Here is a 19,695-nt window from a genome sequence, read left to right as displayed (position 1 = left end):
TGCTGGAGAGGAAGGAAACCGCTCAGGGATTTCACCATGAGGCCAATGGTGACTTTAACACAGTTACAGAGTATAATGGCTGTGATAGGAGAAAACTGAGGATGGATCAACAACATTGTAGTTACCCAATAATACTAACCTAATTGACAGAGTGAAAAGAAGGAAGCCTGTACAGAATATTATTATATATATATTATTTTGTAAAACTGCAAAAAATGTGGCAAAGAAATTAACTTTATGTCCTGAATACAAAGCATTATTTTTGGGGCAAATCCAACACATCACTGAGTACCACTCTTCATATGCGTGGTGGTGACTGTATCATGTTATGGGTATGCTTGTTACTGGCAAGGATTATGGAGTCTTTCAAAAAAATTCACGGAACAGAGCTACTGTAAGCACAGGCAAAATCCTAAAGGAAAACCTGGTTCATTCTCCCAGACATTGGGAGACAAATTCACCAAGATGACATTAAATGTTCCTGAGTGGCCAAGTTACAGTTTTGACTTAAATCGTCTTGAAAATCTATGGAAAGACTTGAAAATGGCTGTCTAGGAATTATGACAGAGCAACTTGACAGAGCTTGGAGAATTCCAAAAAATAATAATGTGCAAATAGGGCATAAAGAATGACTCATAGCTGTAATCGCAGCCAAAGCTGAATTGAACATGTATTGACTCAGGGGGTCGAATACTCTTCTACTGAAGATATATTCATGTTTTATTTACTTCTTTTTACAAATGTTAGAATTTGTTTTCTAATTTGACATTAAAGAGTATTCTGTGTACATCATTGACAAAAAATGACGATTAAACGATTTGAATCCCACTTTGTAACACAAAAATAAAGGGGTGTGAATACTTTCGTAAGGCATTGTAGTTACAGTACATTTCATCTCCAAAGAGCCATACAACAGTCAACTGAACTCATTTTTGCATCTGTAATAAGCCTGAGGAAAGTATTTTATCATAAAATCAGATCCAACAATAATATCACGGGCCTACAAATCCAAGGGTTAAAAACAAAGGTGTCATTGTACGCTGATGATTAATGCTTTCTTTTAAACCAACAATTAGAATCCTTCCACAGCCTCAAAGATGATCTCGATACTTTTTCTAACCTCTCTGGATTACAGTGTAGACATTGTTAATGTTGTAAATGACTATTGTAGCTGGAAACGCCTGATTATGTATGGAATATATATATATTTTTTATTTAACAAGACAAGTTCATTAAGAACAAATTCTTATTTTCAATGATGGTCTAGGAACAGTGGGTTAACTGGCTCGGGGATTTGAACTTGCAACAATTTCGGTTACTAGGCCAACGCTCTAACCACTAGGCTACCCTGTCGCCACGACATCTATATAGGCATAGAGAGGCCCATTATCAGCAACCACCACTCCTGTGTTCCAATGGCACATTGGGTTAGCTAATCCAAGTTTATCATTTTAAAAGGCTAATTGATCATTAGAAAAACATTTTGCAATTATGTTAGCACAGCTGAAAACTGTTGTTCTGATTAAAGAAGCAATTCTTCAGACTAGTCAAGTATCTGGAGCGTCAACATTTGTGGGTTCGATTACAGGCTGAAAATGGCCAGAACTTTCTTCTGAAACGCGTCAGTCTCCATGGATTCTGGCCTTCTCGGCAGAGTTGCAAAGAAAAAGCCATATCTCAGACTGGCCAATAAAAATAAAAGATTAAGATGGGCAAAATAACAGAGACACTGGACAGAGGAACTCTGTCTAGAAGTCCAGCATCCTGGAGTTGCCTCTTGACTGTTGACATTGAGACTGGTGTTTTGTAGCTTGTTTTTGGTCGCAGATTCAGGAATGGAGAATCCACAAGGAAAGAAATTCCACAAATGTACTTTTAAGAAGGCACACCTGTTAATTGAAATTCATTCCAGGTGACTACTTCATGAAGCTGGTTGAGAGAATGCCAAGAGTGTGCAAAGCTCTCATCAAGGCAAAGGGTGGATACTTTGAAGAATCTCAAATATAAATACATTTAATATATATATTTGTTTAACACTTTTTTGGTTACTACATGATCCCATATGTGTTAGTTCATAGTTTTGATGTCTTCACTATTATTCTACATTGTAGAAAATAGTCCAAAATAAACAAAAACCCTTGACTGGTCCTGTATATTTACCCCCAAAATATGGGTTATTGGAAATTATGCAGAGAATTACATTGATGGAAGCCACAACATGTCTGCAATATTATTAAAGCTGATCTACCCCTCCCCCCAAAAAACGACTATGGATAGAAAGAATGTTGAAAAAAGTATGCCATAAAGATTCTCTTAACATATGTACTGTATAAACTCTCACCGTTTTACCGTCAGCTCCTTTGCCACCAGTGTTACCCTGGAAACAAGAGAAAATATAATGTCAACAGAACTGGCTTTTAAACTCAATGTTCAGTCTTTTATCTTATGTATAAAATGTATTTTTGGTACGAAGTAACCTCAAACATCCTGAGCCCTATTGAGTTCCCTACTCAGCACTAACCTTCTCTCCTCTCAGCCCTGCCAGGCCACTGACTCCAGGTTCCCCCTGAGCAAGAGTTAACACAAATCACTTCCAGGTTAGAAACAGAACCTGGAACAACGCAGAATGCACGCACTAACACGCACACGCACACATACACACACACACATTCCATTCCAATAAAACACACACTAACCTGTTCTCCCTTCTGTCCCAGCCCAGGTTTTCCTCTCTCTCCTTTGTGTTTCAGGGTTTGTTCCATGGCAACAACTTTGGCAGCCGGTATTTCACTCAGGGTGGGGCACACAGCACATGCATCACCCTTTTCCCCTTTGACACCATCAGACCCCACCCCTCCCTGCCAAGCATACAGACACATATTATCACAGGGAGACAGGTTAGTGATAACACATACTAATAGGCATGTTTCCTTTGAGGTATAGCGTCTAATGTGGTGTCCCTAACAGATCCGTTATTCAACTATATCCAATGTGGTGTTTCCGAACAGATCAGTTAGTCAGTTTATTATAATGTGGTGTCCCTAACAGATCCGTTATTCAACTATATCTAATGTGGTGTTTCCGAACAGATCAGTTAGTCAGTTTATTATAATGTGGTGTCCCTAACAGATCAGTTATTCAGATATGTCTAATGTGGTGTCACTAACAGATGAGATAGTCAACTGTACCAAATGTGGTGTCCAAACAGATCAGATAGTCAAGAAGGGATATACCCGAATAGTAGGATCAGCTATTATGTCACCCTTGTAGAATGTTATCTCTGTAGAATATGGCCATACGTAGTCTTGTTTGATCTACATCCGTTCATGCCTTAATGTCATGTACATAAATGTCTTGGATGTCCCATACATGCAAGTCTCTTGGAAGTACGCCAGGTGATCCTATGGAACTAAAGAGGACCTGTACACTGTAGTATGTTATCATGTGTTATACAAATATTACATTTGCACATCGTGGCTGTAGTACACTATGTTCTACAGCACTTATTTGTAAGCTAAGTGAACAATCACTATTTTGGGATGTAAGAACACTTTATATGAACCCAGATGTTAGCTGAGGTATCATCAGTGTCAGAATGTCCCCCCTTTTTAAGGAAAGAAACCACTATTTTGGGATGTAAGAACACTTTATATGAACCCAGATGTTAGCTGAGGTATCATCAGTGTCAGAATGTCCCCCCTTTTTAAGGAAAGAAACAGATGGTCAATGTAAACATTGTAGACATTGGAGCCAATTGTGATTTATGTTTGTGTTCATGAACCAGCCCACTTGATGAAGAAGGGAGAGACTCTCCTATAAATACTATGTTCAGCCACTTGTTGAATTGAATGCTTGTAAAGCACTTTCACCCAAACAGGTCATTATTAAACCCTCTGAATTTCGTTTAAAGTATGTCAATTTTGTTCTATATTTTCAATACCATCCTTTAATTCATTTCTGAAAATCAGCTATATCTAATGTGGTGTCCCAAACATATCAGTTAATCAGCTATATCCAATGTGGTGTCCCTAACATATCAGTTAATCAACTATATCCAATGTGGTGTCCCTAACATATCAGTTAATCAGCTATATCCAATGTGGTGTCCCTAACATATCAGTTAATCAACTATATCCAATGTGGTGTCCCTAACATATCAGTTAATCAGCTATATCCAATGTGGTGTCCCTAACAGATCAGTTAGTCAACTATATCCAATGTGGTGTCCCTAACATATCAGTTAATCAACTATATCTAATGTGGTGTCCCTAACATATCAGTTAATCAGCTATATCCAATGTGGTGTCCCAAACATATCAGTTAATCAGCTATATCCAATGTGGTGTCCCTAACAGATCAGTTAGTCAACTATATCCAATGTGGTGTCCCTAACAGACCAGTTAGTCAACTATATCCAATGTGGTGTCCCTAACAGATCAGTTAGTCAACTATATCCAATGTGGTGTCCCTAACATATCAGTTAGTCAACTATATCTAATGTGGTGTCCCTAACAGATCAGTTAGTCAACTATATCTAATGTGGTGTCCCTAACATATCAGTTAATCAGCTATATCCAATGTGGTGTCCCTAACATATCAGTTAGTCAACTATATCCAATGTGGTGTCCCTAACAGATCAGTTAGTCAACTATATCTAATGTGGTGTCCCTAACAGATCAGTTAGTCAACTATATCTAATGTGGTGTCCCTAACAGACCAGTTAGTCAACTATATCTAATGTGGTGTCCCTAACAGATCAGTTAGTCAACTATATCTAATGTGGTGTCCCTAACAGATCAGTTAGTCAACTATATCTAATCTAATGTGGTGTCCATAACAGATCAGTTAGTCAACTATATCTAATGTGGTGTCCCTAACAGATCAGTTAGTCAACTATATCTAATGTGGTGTCCCTAACAGATCAGTTAGTCAACTATATCTAATGTGGTGTCCCTAACATATCAGTTAATCAACTATATCCAATGTGCTGTCCCTAAAAGATCAGTTAGTCAACTACATCTAATGTGGTGTCCATAACAGATCAGTTAGTCAACTATATCCAATGTGGTGTCCCTAACAGATCAGTGAATCAACAATATCGAATGTGGTGTCCCTAACAGATCAGTTAGTCAACTATATCTAATCAAATGTGGTGTCCATAACAGATCAGTTAGTCAACTATATCTAATGTGGTGTCCCTAACAGACCAGTTAGTCAACTATATCTATTCTAATGTGGTGTCCCTAACAGATCAGTTAGTCAACTATATCTAATGTGGTGTCCCTAACAGACCAGTTAGACAACTATATCTAATGTGGTGTCCCTAACAGACCAGTTAGTCAACTATATCCAATGTGGTGTCCCTAACAGATCAGTTAGTCAACTATATCTAATGTGGTGTCCCTAACAGATCAGTTAGTCAACTATATCTAATCTAATGTGGTGTCCATAACAGATCAGTTAGTCAACTATATCTAATGTGGTGTCCCTAACAGATCAGTTAGTCAAGAATATCTATTCTAATGTGGTGTCCCTAACAGATCAGTTAGTCAACTATATCTAATCTAATGTGGTGTCCCTAACTGATCAGTTAGTCAACTATATCTAATCTAATGTGGTGTCCCTAACAGATCAGTTAGTCAACTATATCTAATCTAATGTGGTGTCCATAACAGATCAGTTCGTCAACTATATCTAATGTGGTGTCCCTAACAGACCAGTTAGTCAACTATATCTAATGTGGTGTCCCTAACAGACCAGTTAGTCAACTGTATCCAATGTGCTGTCCCTAACAGACCAGTTAGTCAACTATATATAATGTGGTGTCCCTAACAGACCAGTTAGTCAACTATATCTAATGTGGTGTCCCTAACAGACCAGTTAGTCAACTATATCTAATGTGGTGTCCCTAACAGACCAGTTAGTCAACTATATCTAATGTGGTGTCCCTAACAGACCAGTTAGTCAACTGTATCTAATGTGGTGTCCATAACAGATCAGTTAGTCAACTATATATAATGTGGTGTCCCTAACAGACCAGTTAGTCAACTATATCTAATGTGGTGTCCCTAACAGATCAGTTAGTCAACTATATCTAATGTGGTGTCCATAACAGATCAGTTAGTCAACTGTATCTAATGTGGTGTCCCTAACAGACCAGTTAGTCAACTATATCTATTATAATGTGGTGTCCCTAACAGATCAGTTAGTCAACTATATCTAATGTGGTGTCCCTAACAGATCAGTTAGTCAACTATATCTAATCTAATGTGGTGTCCATAACAGATCAGTTAGTCAACTGTATCTAATGTGGTGTCCCTAACAGACCAGTTAATCAACTGTATCTAATGTGGTGTCCATAACAGACCAGTTAGTCAACTATATCTAATGTGGTGTCCCTAACAGACCAGTTAGTCAACTATATCCAATGTGCTGTCCCTAACAGACCAGTTAGTCAACTATATATAATGTGGTGTCCATAACAGATCAGTTAGTCAACTATATCTAATGTGGTGTCCAGCTACTCAACTATATCTAATGTGGTGTCCCTAACAGACCAGTTAGTCAACTATATCCAATGTGCTGTCCCTAACAGACCAGTTAGTCAACTATATCTAATGTGGTGTCCCTAACAGACCAGTTAGTCAACTGTATCTAATGTGGTGTCCATAACAGATCAGTTAGTCAACTATATCTAATGTGGTGTCCCTAATAGACCAGTTAGTCAACTATATCTAATGTGGTGTCCCTAATAGACCAGTTAGTCAACTATATCTAATGTGGTGTCCCTAACAGACCAGTTAGTCAACTATATCTAATGTGGTGTCCCTAACAGATCAGTTAGTCAACTATATCTAATGTGGTGTCCATAACAGATCAGTTAGTCAACTATATGTAATGTGGTGTCCATAACAGATCAGTTAGTCAACTATATCTAATGTGGTGTCCAGCTACTCAACTATATCTAATGTGTTGTCCCTAACAGACCAGTTAGTAAACTATATCTAATGTGGTGTCCCTAACAGACCAGTTAATCAACTATATAAAATGTGGTGTTCCGAACAGACCAGTTAGTCAACTATATCTAATCTAATGTGGTGTCCCTAACAGATCAGTTAGTCAACTATATCTAATGTGGTGTCCCTAACAGATCAGTGAATCAACAAACTCGAATGTGGTGTCCCTAATAGATCAGTTAGTCAACTATATCTAATCTAATGTGGTGTCCCTAACAGATCAGTTAGTCAACTGTATCTAATGTGGTGTCCCTAACAGATCAGTTAGTCAACAGTATCTAATGTGGTGTCCCTAACATATCGGTTATTCAACTATATCTAATGTGGTGTCCCTAACAGATCAGGTAGTCAACTATATCTAATGTGGTGTCCCTAACAGATCAGGTAGTCAACTATATCTAATGTGGTGTCCCTAACAGATCAGATAGTCAACTACATCTAATGTGGTGTCCCTAACAGATCAGTTAGTCAACTGTATCTAATGTGGTGTCCCTAACAGATCAGTTAGTCAACAGTATCTAATGTGGTGTCCCTAACATATCGGTTATTCAACTATATCTAATGTGGTGTCCCTAACAGATCAGGTAGTCAACTATATCTAATGTGGTGTCCCTAACAGATCAGGTAGTCAACTACATCTAATGTGGTGTCCATAACCGATCAGTTAGTCAACAGTATCTAATGTGGTGTCCCTAACATATCGGTTATTCAACTATATCTAATGTGGTGTCCCTAACATATCGGTTATTCAACTATATATAATGTGGTGTCACAACAGATCAGTTATTCTAATGTTGTGTCCCTAACAGATCAGTTATTCTAATGTGGTGTCCCTAACAGCTCAGTTAGTGTAATGTGATATCCATAATATATTAGTTAGTCTAATGTGGTGTCTCTAACAGATCAGTTAGTCTAATGTGGTGTCCCTAACAGATCAGTTAGTCTAATGTGGTGTCCCTAACAGATCAGTTAGTCTAATGTGGTGTCCCTAACAGATCAGTTAGTCTAATGTGGTGTCCCTAACAGATCAGTTAGTCTAATGTGGTGTCCCTAACAGATCAGTTAGTCTAATGTGGTGTCCCTAACAGATCAGTTAGTCTAATGTGGTGTCCCTAACAGATCAGTTAGTCTAATGTGGTGTCCCTAACAGATCAGTTAGTCTAATGTGGTGTCCCTAACAGATCAGTTAGTCTAATGTGGTGTCCCTAACAGATCAGTTAGTCTAATGTGGTGTCCCTAACAGATCAGTTAGTCTAATGTGGTGTCTCTAACAGATCAGTTAGTCTAATGTGGTGTCCCTAACAGATCAGTTAGTCTAATGTGGTGTCCCTAACAGATCAGTTAGTCTAATGTGGTGTCCCTAACATATCAGTTAGTCTAATGTGGTGTCCCTAACAGATCAGTTAGTCTAATGTGGTGTCCCTAACAGATCAGTTAGTCTAATGTGGTGTCTCTAACAGACCAGTTAGTGTCATGTGGTGTCCCTAACAGCTCAGTTAGTGTAATGTGGTATCCATAATATATTAGTTAGTCTAATGTGGTGTCTCTAACAGATCAGTTAGTCTAATGTGGTGTCCCTAACAGATCAGTTAGTCTAATGTGGTGTCTCTAACAGATCAGTTAGTCTAATGTGGTGTCCCTAACAGATCAGTTAGTCTAATGTGGTGTCCCTAACAGATCAGTTAGTCTAATGTGGTGTCTCTAACAGCTCAATTAGTGTAATGTGGTATCCATAATATATTAGTTAGTCTAATGTGGTGTCCCTAACAGACCAGTTAGTCAAGAATATCTATTCTAATGTGGTGTCCCTAACAGATCAGTTAGTCTAATGTGGTGTCTCTAACAGATCAGTTAGTGTAATGTGGTGTCCCTAACAGCTCAGTTAGTGTAATGTGATATCCATAATATATTAGTTAGTCTAATGTGGTGTCTCTAACAGATCAGTTAGTCTAATGTGGTGTCCCTAACAGATCAGTTAGTCTAATGTGGTGTCCCTAACAGATCAGTTAGTCTAATGTGGTGTCCCTAACAGATCAGTTAGTCTAATGTGGTGTCTCTAACAGATCAGTTAGTCTAATGTGGTGTCTCTAACAGCTCAATTAGTGTAATGTGGTATCCATAATATATTAGTTAGTCTAATGTGGTGTCTCTAACAGATCAGTTAGTCTAATGTGGTGTCCCTAACATATCAGTTAGTCTAATGTGGTGTCTCTAACAGACCAGTTAGTGTCATGTGGTGTCCCTAACAGCTCAGTTAGTGTAATGTGGTATCCATAATATATTAGTTAGTCTAATGTGGTGTCTCTAACAGATCAGTTAGTCTAATGTGGTGTCCCTAACAGATCAGTTAGTCTAATGTGGTGTCTCTAACAGATCAGTTAGTCTAATGTGGTGTCCCTAACAGATCAGTTAGTCTAATGTGGTGTCTCTAACAGATCAGTTAGTCTAATGTGGTGTCTCTAACAGCTCAGTTAGTGTAATGTGGTATCCATAATATATTAGTTAGTCTAATGTGGTGTCTCTAACAGATCAGTTAGTCTAATGTGGTGTCCCTAACAGATCAGTTACTCTAATGTGGTGTCTCTAACAGACCAGTTTGTGTTTGCCTATACATATTTATACTTGTGTGCATTGGTATGCTGGTGTGTATGCATCTGTATGTGTGTGTACACAAGTGAGTTAGTGACTGTATGTAACCCATTCCCACAGCACATGAATGAATCATGAGATATAAATTAACAGGTGGGACTCTGTACCTTCTCTCCTGCCTTCCCATCTGCTCCTTGAAGACCCTAATGAATAGAAAAGAGGAGAGGAGATAGCGGGAGGAGAGAAGAGGAGAGGGAGAGAAGATGAGATTTTAAACATTCCTAGCTCTGAATTAACATTATTTTCTCATACACAGCAAATTCCTTGATGACTATATCAAATGAAATAACCATATGAGCATTAAGGGTGCTGCATGTCTCACCGGGAGGCCAGGATCTCCTATCCCAGGGACCCCAGGCTCTCCTTTGGGCCCCGTGTTCCCGTGGAGGGCCACAGTGTTGCCCAGGTCTGCAGACAGGACGGGACAAACCTCACATGGGTCACCCTGAGAGGGACAAAACCAAAGAGACACACAATGTCAACACACATCTCACAGGATTGGCATTGATACACACAGAGATGGACAAACACATCCACAACCCATGCAGTATACTTCCTTACCCTAACCCTAACACACAAACCAGGACACTGAGGGTTAACACACCTTATCTCCTTTACCACCACCAGGACCCCTTGGACCCTGAAAACACAACATCAATACATGTTAGTAGAGCATGATAGTGAGGATGAGGTTCCAAATTACACACTGTCTAGGATACAAAACAGTGGTCTGAATGCATCCTGTACTCACAGGATCTCCTGGTTCTCCATCTTTCCCTGGTGTCCCAGAATGACCCTGGACAGGAAGAGAGAAACAGGACTATAACCATAACAACCATTGTAACATTTCAGAAATGTACAGAAGTCTAGTTGTGGGATGTTGTCTTATCAAACAATATAATCTATATACAGTACTGCAATGTTCAAACTGTGGCCTTAGAAGTTTTGCAGCAGAGTTTTTAAATGGATTTCATTCAGATATATTTTTTACCTTGTCTCCCTTTGATCCAGGAGGTCCTCCAGGAGTGCCCTAGCATCAAAACAAAACACAACTAAATTCAAAAGAGTGATGAGCAACTATCCCTCTCTGTAACTGTCTCTCACTTCCTCTGTCTACCAGAGCCATACAAGAACAGACGCAAACGGCGTCTCCTCGAAGATGCTTCTTGGCTTCAGTCAAGGTTAACACACACAGCATCTCCTCGAAGATGCTTCTTGGCTTCAGTCAAGGTTAACACACACAGCATCTCCTCGAAGATGCTTCTTGGCTTCAGTCAAGGTTAACACACACAGCATCTCCTCGAAGATGCTTCTTGGCTTCAGTCAAGGTTAACACACACAGCATCTCCTCGAAGATGCTTCTTGGCTTCAGTCAAGGTTAACACACACAGCATCTCCTCGAAGATGCTTCTTGGCTTCAGTCAAGGTTAACACACACAGCATCTCCTCGAAGATGCTTCTTGGCTTCAGTCAAGGTTAACACACACAGCATCTCCTCGAAGATGCTTCTTGGCTTCAGTCAAGGTTAACACACACAGCATCTCCTCGAAGATGCTTCTTGGCTTCAGTCAAGGTTAACACACACAGCATCTCCTCGAAGATGCTTCTTGGCTTCAGTCAAGGTTAACACACACAGCATCTCCTCGAAGATGCTTCTTGGCTTCAGTCAAGGTTAACACACACAGCATCTCCTCGAAGATGCTTCTTGGCTTCAGTCAAGGTTAACACACACAGCATCTCCTCGAAGATGCTTCTTGGCTTCAGTCAAGGTTAACACACACAGCATCTCCTCGAAGATGCTTCTTGGCTTCAGTCAAGGTTAACACACACAGCATCTCCTCGAAGATGCTTCTTGGCTTCAGTCAAGGTTAACACACACAGCATCTCCTCGAAGATGCTTCTTGGCTTCAGTCAAGGTTAACACACACAGCATCTCCTCGAAGATGCTTCTTGGCTTCAGTCAAGGTTAACACACACAGCATCTCCTCGAAGATGCTTCTTGGCTTCAGTCAAGGTTAACACACACAGCATCTCCTCGAAGATGCTTCTTGGCTTCAGTCAAGGTTAACACACACAGCATCTCCTCGAAGATGCTTCTTGGCTTCAGTCAAGGTTAACACACACAGCATCTCCTCGAAGATGCTTCTTGGCTTCAGTCAAGGTTAACACACACAGCATCTCCTCGAAGATGCTTCTTGGCTTCAGTCAAGGTTAACACACACAGCATCTCCTCGAAGATGCTTCTTGGCTTCAGTCAGGTTAACACACACAGCATCTCCTCGAAGATGCTTCTTGGCTTCAGTCAAGGTTAACACACACAGCATCTCCTCGAAGATGCTTCTTGGCTTCAGTCAAGGTTAACACACACAGCATCTCCTCGAAGATGCTTCTTGGCTTCAGTCAAGGTTAACACACACAGCATCTCCTCGAAGATGCTTCTTGGCTTCAGTCAAGGTTAACACACACAGCATCTCCTCGAAGATGCTTCTTGGCTTCAGTCAAGGTTAACACACACAGCATCTCCTCGAAGATGCTTCTTGGCTTCAGTCAAGGTTAACACACACAGCATCTCCTCGAAGATGCTTCTTGGCTTCAGTCAAGGTTAACACACACAGCATCTCCTCGAAGATGCTTCTTGGCTTCAGTCAAGGTTAACACACACAGCATCTCCTCGAAGATGCTTCTTGGCTTCAGTCAAGGTTAACACACACAGCATCTCCTCGAAGATGCTTCTTGGCTTCAGTCAAGGTTAACACACACAGCATCTCCTCGAAGATGCTTCTTGGCTTCAGTCAAGGTTAACACACACAGCATCTCCTCGAAGATGCTTCTTGGCTTCAGTCAAGGTTAACACACACAGCATCTCCTCGAAGATGCTTCTTGGCTTCAGTCAAGGTTAACACACACAGCATCTCCTCGAAGATGCTTCTTGGCTTCAGTCAAGGTTAACACACACAGCATCTCCTCGAAGATGCTTCTTGGCTTCAGTCAAGGTTAACACACACAGCATCTCCTCGAAGATGCTTCTTGGCTTCAGTCAAGGTTACACACACAGCATCTCCTCGAAGATGCTTCTTGGCTTCAGTCAAGGTTAACACACACAGCATCTCCTCGAAGATGCTTCTTGGCTTCAGTCAAGGTTAACACACACAGCATCTCCTCGAAGATGCTTCTTGGCTTCAGTCAAGGTTAACACACACAGCATCTCCTCGAAGATGCTTCTTGGCTTCAGTCAAGGTTAACACACACAGCATCTCCTCGAAGATGCTTCTTGGCTTCAGTCAAGGTTAACACACACAGCATCTCCTCGAAGATGCTTCTTGGCTTCAGTCAAGGTTAACACACACAGCATCTCCTCGAAGATGCTTCTTGGCTTCAGTCAAGGTTAACACACACAGCATCTCCTCGAAGATGCTTCTTGGCTTCAGTCAAGGTTAACACACACAGCATCTCCTCGAAGATGCTTCTTGGCTTCAGTCAAGGTTAACACACACAGCATCTCCTCGAAGATGCTTCTTGGCTTCAGTCAAGGTTAACACACACAGCATCTCCTCGAAGATGCTTCTTGGCTTCAGTCAAGGTTAACACACACAGCATCTCCTCGAAGATGCTTCTTGGCTTCAGTCAAGGTTAACACACACAGCATCTCCTCGAAGATGCTTCTTGGCTTCAGTCAAGGTTAACACACACAGCATCTCCTCGAAGATGCTTCTTGGCTTCAGTCAAGGTTAACACACACAGCATCTCCTCGAAGATGCTTCTTGGCTTCAGTCAAGGTTACACACACAGCATCTCCTCGAAGATGCTTCTTGGCTTCAGTCAAGGTTAACACACACAGCATCTCCTCGAAGATGCTTCTTGGCTTCAGTCAAGGTTAACACACACAGCATCTCCTCGAAGATGCTTCTTGGCTTCAGTCAAGGTTAACACACACAGCATCTCCTCGAAGATGCTTCTTGGCTTCAGTCAAGGTTAACACACACAGCATCTCCTCGAAGATGCTTCTTGGCTTCAGTCAAGGTTAACACACACAGCATCTCCTCGAAGATGCTTCTTGGCTTCAGTCAAGGTTAACACACACAGCATCTCCTCGAAGATGCTTCTTGGCTTCAGTCAAGGTTAACACACACAGCATCTCCTCGAAGATGCTTCTTGGCTTCAGTCAAGGTTAACACACACAGCATCTCCTCGAAGATGCTTCTTGGCTTCAGTCAAGGTTAACACACACAGCATCTCCTCGAAGATGCTTCTTGGCTTCAGTCAAGGTTAACACACACAGCATCTCCTCGAAGATGCTTCTTGGCTTCAGTCAAGGTTAACACACACAGCATCTCCTCGAAGATGCTTCTTGGCTTCAGTCAAGGTTAACACACACAGCATCTCCTCGAAGATGCTTCTTGGCTTCAGTCAAGGTTAACACACACAGCATCTCCTCGAAGATGCTTCTTGGCTTCAGTCAAGGTTAACACACACAGCATCTCCTCGAAGATGCTTCTTGGCTTCAGTTAAGGTTAACACACACAGCATCTCCTCGAAGATGTCCATATTAAGCCTCTCTTTGCTTGCCATCCCAGCCCCAACTTGCCCAGTGCATTAAGCATCTGACAACTGGAGGATGAAGAGTTGTTATAACACGACACTGACCTCAAACCTGAGGATGGAAAGATAGAACATAATTATAGAGCAGAGACACTACTCACTGGCAGGCCTGGCAGGCCTGGTTCTCCAATTCCTGGCATTCCTGGAAGTCCGGGTTTTCCCGGTTCTCCTGCTAGTCCTTCAGGCCCCAACTTTCCAGAGGTACCCTGGGAAAAAAAGTTCCTAGAGGTTAAAGTTCCAATAGATGCCAAAGTGGCATTAAACAGAAAATGGTAGTTCGATTTCGAGGGCCACTAAAAGCATGTGTTTACATTACATGCACATAGAAAGGAACAGTGTACATACAATGGAAGTACACATTGTTAAATACTACATTTAAAAAGAGAAGCTACTCTGTTGAAAGAGTACCTTCTGTCCCTTGGGTCCCACCACACAGATGGATCCAGCCCGACCCTGCAGAGAGAGACACAGACCATCACTTAGCTCTTATTAAACAGTATGAAAAGCTCTGCCTAAGGAATATTGAAGCCTGTGAGCACACACACATGCAAACACAAACACACACTGACATTCCTCTTTATGGTCACACTTGAAACTTTCCCAGCGTATCCACGTTGGGATGAATGTGTGAGATTAAAGGGTTTAAGTCAGCCTGAATCAGCCAGGTAGTGTGAGAGGAACACAGTCAATGAGGCAGAATTGATTCTGCTGGCTTTGTTGCTCCAGTCTAATCTAGCAGGCATTAGGAAGACTACACCCAGCGACACGCTGGGCAGAGAAGAATAGATATCAGTACCAGTCTAGGCTTGAAATAGTAATTCAGTATAATTCTACTGAACACCCTCTGTTAGCCTGATAGGAGTATGTGGGAGTATGTGGGAGTGTGTGTGTGTGTGTGTGTGTGTGTGTGTGTGTGTGTGTGTGTGTGTGTGTGTGTGTGTGAGTGTGAGTGTGTGTGTGTGTGTGTGTGTGTGTGTGTGTGTGTGTGTGTGTGTGTGTGTGTGAGTGTGAGTGTGTGCGTCTGTTCCTGCCAATTATAAGACAGATACATGCTGTTAATTCAAGTGAAATAGGAAGTGCTGTTTACGGTTTGCTAACTACTCCGCTTATCAACATAATGGGAACCCCATTGTGGAATGCATAAAGAGGCTACATATTTAAACGATTTTTCTGCCATTTGCTAAACGATGAAGGTTATGATGGTGATAGTGATGATAGTGCTGATGTGAAAGAGATAAGCAGCCACTCACATCCTTTCCTGGGGTACCAGATAGTCCCTGGAGACCAATATCTCCCTTCTGTCCTTTATCTCCCTGAGAAGACAAGGGGGATGGAGAAAGTAAGAAATAAGAAATAGTCACTGTGATACGGACAGACAGACAGGCATATAGAATGTCAGACAGACAGACAGACAGACAGACAGACAGACAGACAGACAGACAGACAGACAGACAGACAGACAGACAGACAGACATATAAAATGTCAGACAGACAGGCATATAGAATGTCAGACAGACAGGCATATAGATTGCCAGACAGACAGACAGACAGACAGTTGTATACCAGACGTACCTTGTGTCCGACAGCTTCTCCCCAGTTAGCGGGCAGCACCTGATAGAGAGAGAGAATGACCAGAATGAGACCAGGCAGACTGACGAGCAGCAGTAATATTGACAACTCATCTCTACTCTGCAGAAGCAATGGAGCATACTAAATAACACATCACACACAGACACACAGACACACACACACACACACACACACACACACACACACACACACACACACACACACACACACACACACACACACACACACACACACACACACACACACACACACACACACACACACACACACACACACACACACATAGGCCTAAAGATTCTGCAAATGAATACTCTGTCTTACCCCACTCTAAACTACACTGAACTGAACACCCACAACACAATAGTTACACTCCAGGAAGAAATACTCACAGACTCGCCTTTCTCCCCCTTCTGTCCCATGCGTCCCTCTTTGCACTGAGAAACAGACAAATGAGACACACACAAACACAAATGATTTATACTCCAGTAATCTTGTAGTTCCTAGATGGGGAAGGGGAGATACATTCAAGTCCACAGGTCAATTAGTTAACTTAGTGATTCAGACTTCTGTTGTATGGCCCTAGCAGACAGACAGACAGGAAGAGCAATGCTTGGCAGTGCAACTCACGCTAAAACTCTCAAATAAGCAAGATCATTATACTTAATAATATCCTGTTCAACCCAGAGTTCCAACCATGTCTCTAAGGTTGGTGAACCCACACGTTGTGATTGTTGTTGCATGGCTAGATATGCTACATCAAAGAAGGTGTAAATGCAGTAGCTTCTATAATGAGTAACCTGAAGAGTTGTGTTGGCTCCCCGAGCTATCTAGCTTAGAGGGCCAATGCAGACTTTTACATGGACAAGCCACTTACTGTACCAGATCCAGAGTCACTGCAGTCTGAACCCTAGGAGAGATAGAGAGAGAGAGATAGAGAGGGAGATACAGAGAGAGAGAGAGAGAGAGAAAGAGAGAGATAGAGCGGGAGATACAGAGAGAGAGAGAGAGATAGAGCGGGAGATACAGAGAGAGAGAGAAAGAGAGAGAGAGAGAGAGAGAGAGAGAGAGATAGAGAGCGAGAGAGAGAGAAAGAGAGAGAGAGAGAGAGAGAACGAGACAGGGAGAGAGACAGATAGAGAGAGACAGATAGAGAGACAGAGAGAGAGAGTGAGAGAAAGAGAGAGAGTGAGTGAGACAGAGAGAGAGAAAGAGAGAGAGAGAGGGAGATACAGAGAGTGAGAGAAAGAGAGAGAGAGAGAAAGAGATAGAGAGCGAGAGAGAGAGAGAGAGAACGAGACAGGGAGAGAGACAGAGTAGGAGAGACAGAGAGAGAGAGTGAGAGAAAGAGTGAGAGACAGACAGAGACAGAGAGAGACAGAGAAAGAGACAGAGAGAGAGTGAGAGAAACAGAGAGAGAGTGAGAGAGACAGAGAGAGAGAGAGAGAGAGAGAGAGAGAGAGAGAGAGAGAGAGAGAGAGAGAGAGAGAGAGAGAGAGAGAGAGAGAGAGAGAGAGAGAGAGAGAGAGAGAGAGAGAGAGAGAGAGAAAGAGATAGAGAGTGAGAGAGAGAGAGAGAGAACGAGACAGGGAGAGAGACAGAGAGAGAGAGACAGAGAGAGAGAGTGAGAGAAAGAGTGAGAGACAGACAGAGACAGAGAGAGACAGAGAAAGAGACAGAGAGAGAGTGAGAGAGACAGAGACAGAGACAGAGAGAGTGAGAGAGTGAGAGAGAGAGAGAGAGAGAGAGAGAGAGAGAGAGAGAGAGAGAGAGAGAGAGAGAGAGAGAGCGAAAGAACAGAGGGGGGTAAGCGAGACAGTCTGGTGATAAGTTTTTATGAAATGAGTATGTATGGCAATAAATCACAAAATCAATGCAGATAAAAATGTATATTTGTAAAGTGAAGCTAAAATAATTAGAATTTTGCTAATGAGACAGTGATTACAATATTTATGAAACTCTCAGTGTGTGATGCTGATGCTGTGTTTGTGGGGTGATCAGTGAGCATGTGTGTGTATATGTGTATGTGTATGTGTGTGTGCGTGTGTCTCAGTGTGTCTGGACGACACAGGTGATGATGTCACACATTCCCCCACGATTAGTCTGAGTACACCCACATCCTCACTGCTGCTCCACGTGTGTGTGTTTTGAGTATTTTCATATGGATGTGTGGGTACATGTTTGAGTGTGTATTTGCAGTATGTGTGTGTTCCTATCTCACCCGATCTCCCTTCTCTCCCTTCATTCCGTGCTGTCCAGCGTGTCCAACTGAAGCCAACTGAAACAAACAGACCAAACATGAATACCTCTATCATACTAGAAGTATATTATTGTCAGGATATTACTCCACTTTAAATCGTCCCATAATTAGCCAGAGGGAAAATACGAGGCACTTTTACATTTGTGCTTCTTTGTACCATGTCACATCCAGGTCATGTGACATGATTAACCAAAACACAGGGCCCTAGACATGAGAGCTTCCATCTTATGTTTACTTGAGAAAAGTGATGCAACTAAAAAAGCCCAAATTCAAAGCCAAGTGACTGAAAAAACGTCTGAGTCAGGCTGTGTCTCTTGAGATGAAGTTGCTTTTGATAGCATGCCGTGATGAGCACTGAGAAAGAAAAGACTAAAAGCAGTGGAGGCCAAATTCAATGCAAAAAGGCAAGCAAACGTCAAATGCAGAGCCAGCTCCCAACCTCAGGTAGTCACAGATCATACTTATATCTGTGACAGGATGTAGTATCGTTGATGAGGTGGAGGAGAGACATGCCATGTGGTGGAAACTAATCAGGAAGACAGTAAGCAGGATGAATAAGTCAGCGGGTATAGGAAGTATGAACCAATCAGAGCACACAGTACCAATTTGGGACCATTGGCCCAACTAGAAGGGCCAGTTGTAGTCAAAGCAAGTCAAGCACATCCACACCCAGTGTCATGATTCGGTTGCAGTTTCTCTAATGACCAGAGAGTGGTACTGTTACACCATTTAAATATTCTCTGAAGAGATGCAGACAGGTGTTTGGGGAGGGGGCCTGCAACATTTCACTCACACTCTCCCACACACTTGCTCACATGTAGTTAGAAATAATTAAACAGAGGCTATATACACACATACACACACCTCCCTCTCAGGAGACAGAGATCAATAGATTGTGTAAAGTCCCCACGGCACCGGAGAGTGCAGGCCAGCTGGAGATTCTCACTGCAGTTTGGTGTGTGTGTAATAAATAGCAAAAGTGAATTTTTCTCTAATGGACGTATGGTAATTAAAACAGCATCTACCACCAGGCGTGTCAGCCCAGCCAGCTCTCCTCACACCACACAGTTCATTTATATATTCATATTGTGTGACTGGGAGCTAAAGGAGAGAAAGAAGGAGGGAGAAAAGAGGAGTGAGAAGGTGTGTTGGAACTGCAAGTCCATCAATGATTGGCACCCGCGGTGCCTACTGCATAGTCCCTGTTTCCTACCACCATCTCTCTCTCGACCAGGAAACATGCGATGCAGGGGGCGGGTGTACGGACCCCAGAGCTGTGCTGCTGGGGCTGGTGCGGGCTCGGTTGACACCAGAGCTGTGCTGCTGGGGCTGGTGCGGGCTCGGTTGACACCAGAGCTGTGCTGCTGGGGCTGGTGCGGGCTCGGTTGACACCAGAGCTGTGCTGCTGGGGCTGGTGCGGGCTCGGTTGACACCAGAGCTGTGCTGCTGGGGCTGGTGCGGGCTCGGTTGACACCGGAGCTGTGCTGCTGGGGCTGGTGCGGGCTCGGTTGACACCGGAGCTGTGCTGCTGGGGCTGGTGCGGGCTCGGTTGACACCGGAGCTGTGCTGCTGGGGCTGGTGCGG

At 42.4% G+C, this 19,695-nt stretch overlaps 1 protein-coding gene across 3 annotated transcripts in view; it reads right to left on the bottom strand.

The window, feature by feature from the left end:
* LOC118371113 (collagen alpha-1(XVI) chain-like) overlaps window positions 1–19,695 on the bottom strand; it is a 129,314-nt gene that overhangs the window by 36,872 nt on the left and 72,747 nt on the right. For all 3 annotated transcript variants that reach the window (XM_052472492.1, XM_052472491.1, XM_052472494.1), the window contains exons 10-24: window positions 18,073–18,129; window positions 16,729–16,761; window positions 16,244–16,288; window positions 15,837–15,875; window positions 15,515–15,577; window positions 14,673–14,717; window positions 14,366–14,470; window positions 10,657–10,695; window positions 10,417–10,461; window positions 10,270–10,305; window positions 9,988–10,110; window positions 9,773–9,808; window positions 2,697–2,858; window positions 2,522–2,566; window positions 2,342–2,377 (exon numbers count right to left, since the gene is read on the bottom strand). In XM_052472492.1, coding sequence (XP_052328452.1) covers window positions 2,342–2,377; window positions 2,522–2,566; window positions 2,697–2,858; window positions 9,773–9,808; window positions 9,988–10,110; window positions 10,270–10,305; window positions 10,417–10,461; window positions 10,657–10,695; window positions 14,366–14,470; window positions 14,673–14,717; window positions 15,515–15,577; window positions 15,837–15,875; window positions 16,244–16,288; window positions 16,729–16,761; window positions 18,073–18,129 — 909 coding nt within the window. The remainder of the gene's footprint in view (window positions 1–2,341; window positions 2,378–2,521; window positions 2,567–2,696; window positions 2,859–9,772; window positions 9,809–9,987; window positions 10,111–10,269; window positions 10,306–10,416; window positions 10,462–10,656; window positions 10,696–14,365; window positions 14,471–14,672; window positions 14,718–15,514; window positions 15,578–15,836; window positions 15,876–16,243; window positions 16,289–16,728; window positions 16,762–18,072; window positions 18,130–19,695) is intronic.

This window comes from Oncorhynchus keta, chromosome 20, assembly GCF_023373465.1.
Source record: "Oncorhynchus keta strain PuntledgeMale-10-30-2019 chromosome 20, Oket_V2, whole genome shotgun sequence".
Lineage (NCBI taxonomy): Eukaryota > Metazoa > Chordata > Actinopteri > Salmoniformes > Salmonidae > Oncorhynchus > Oncorhynchus keta.
This window is presented reverse-complemented; position numbering and strand designations above follow the sequence as displayed.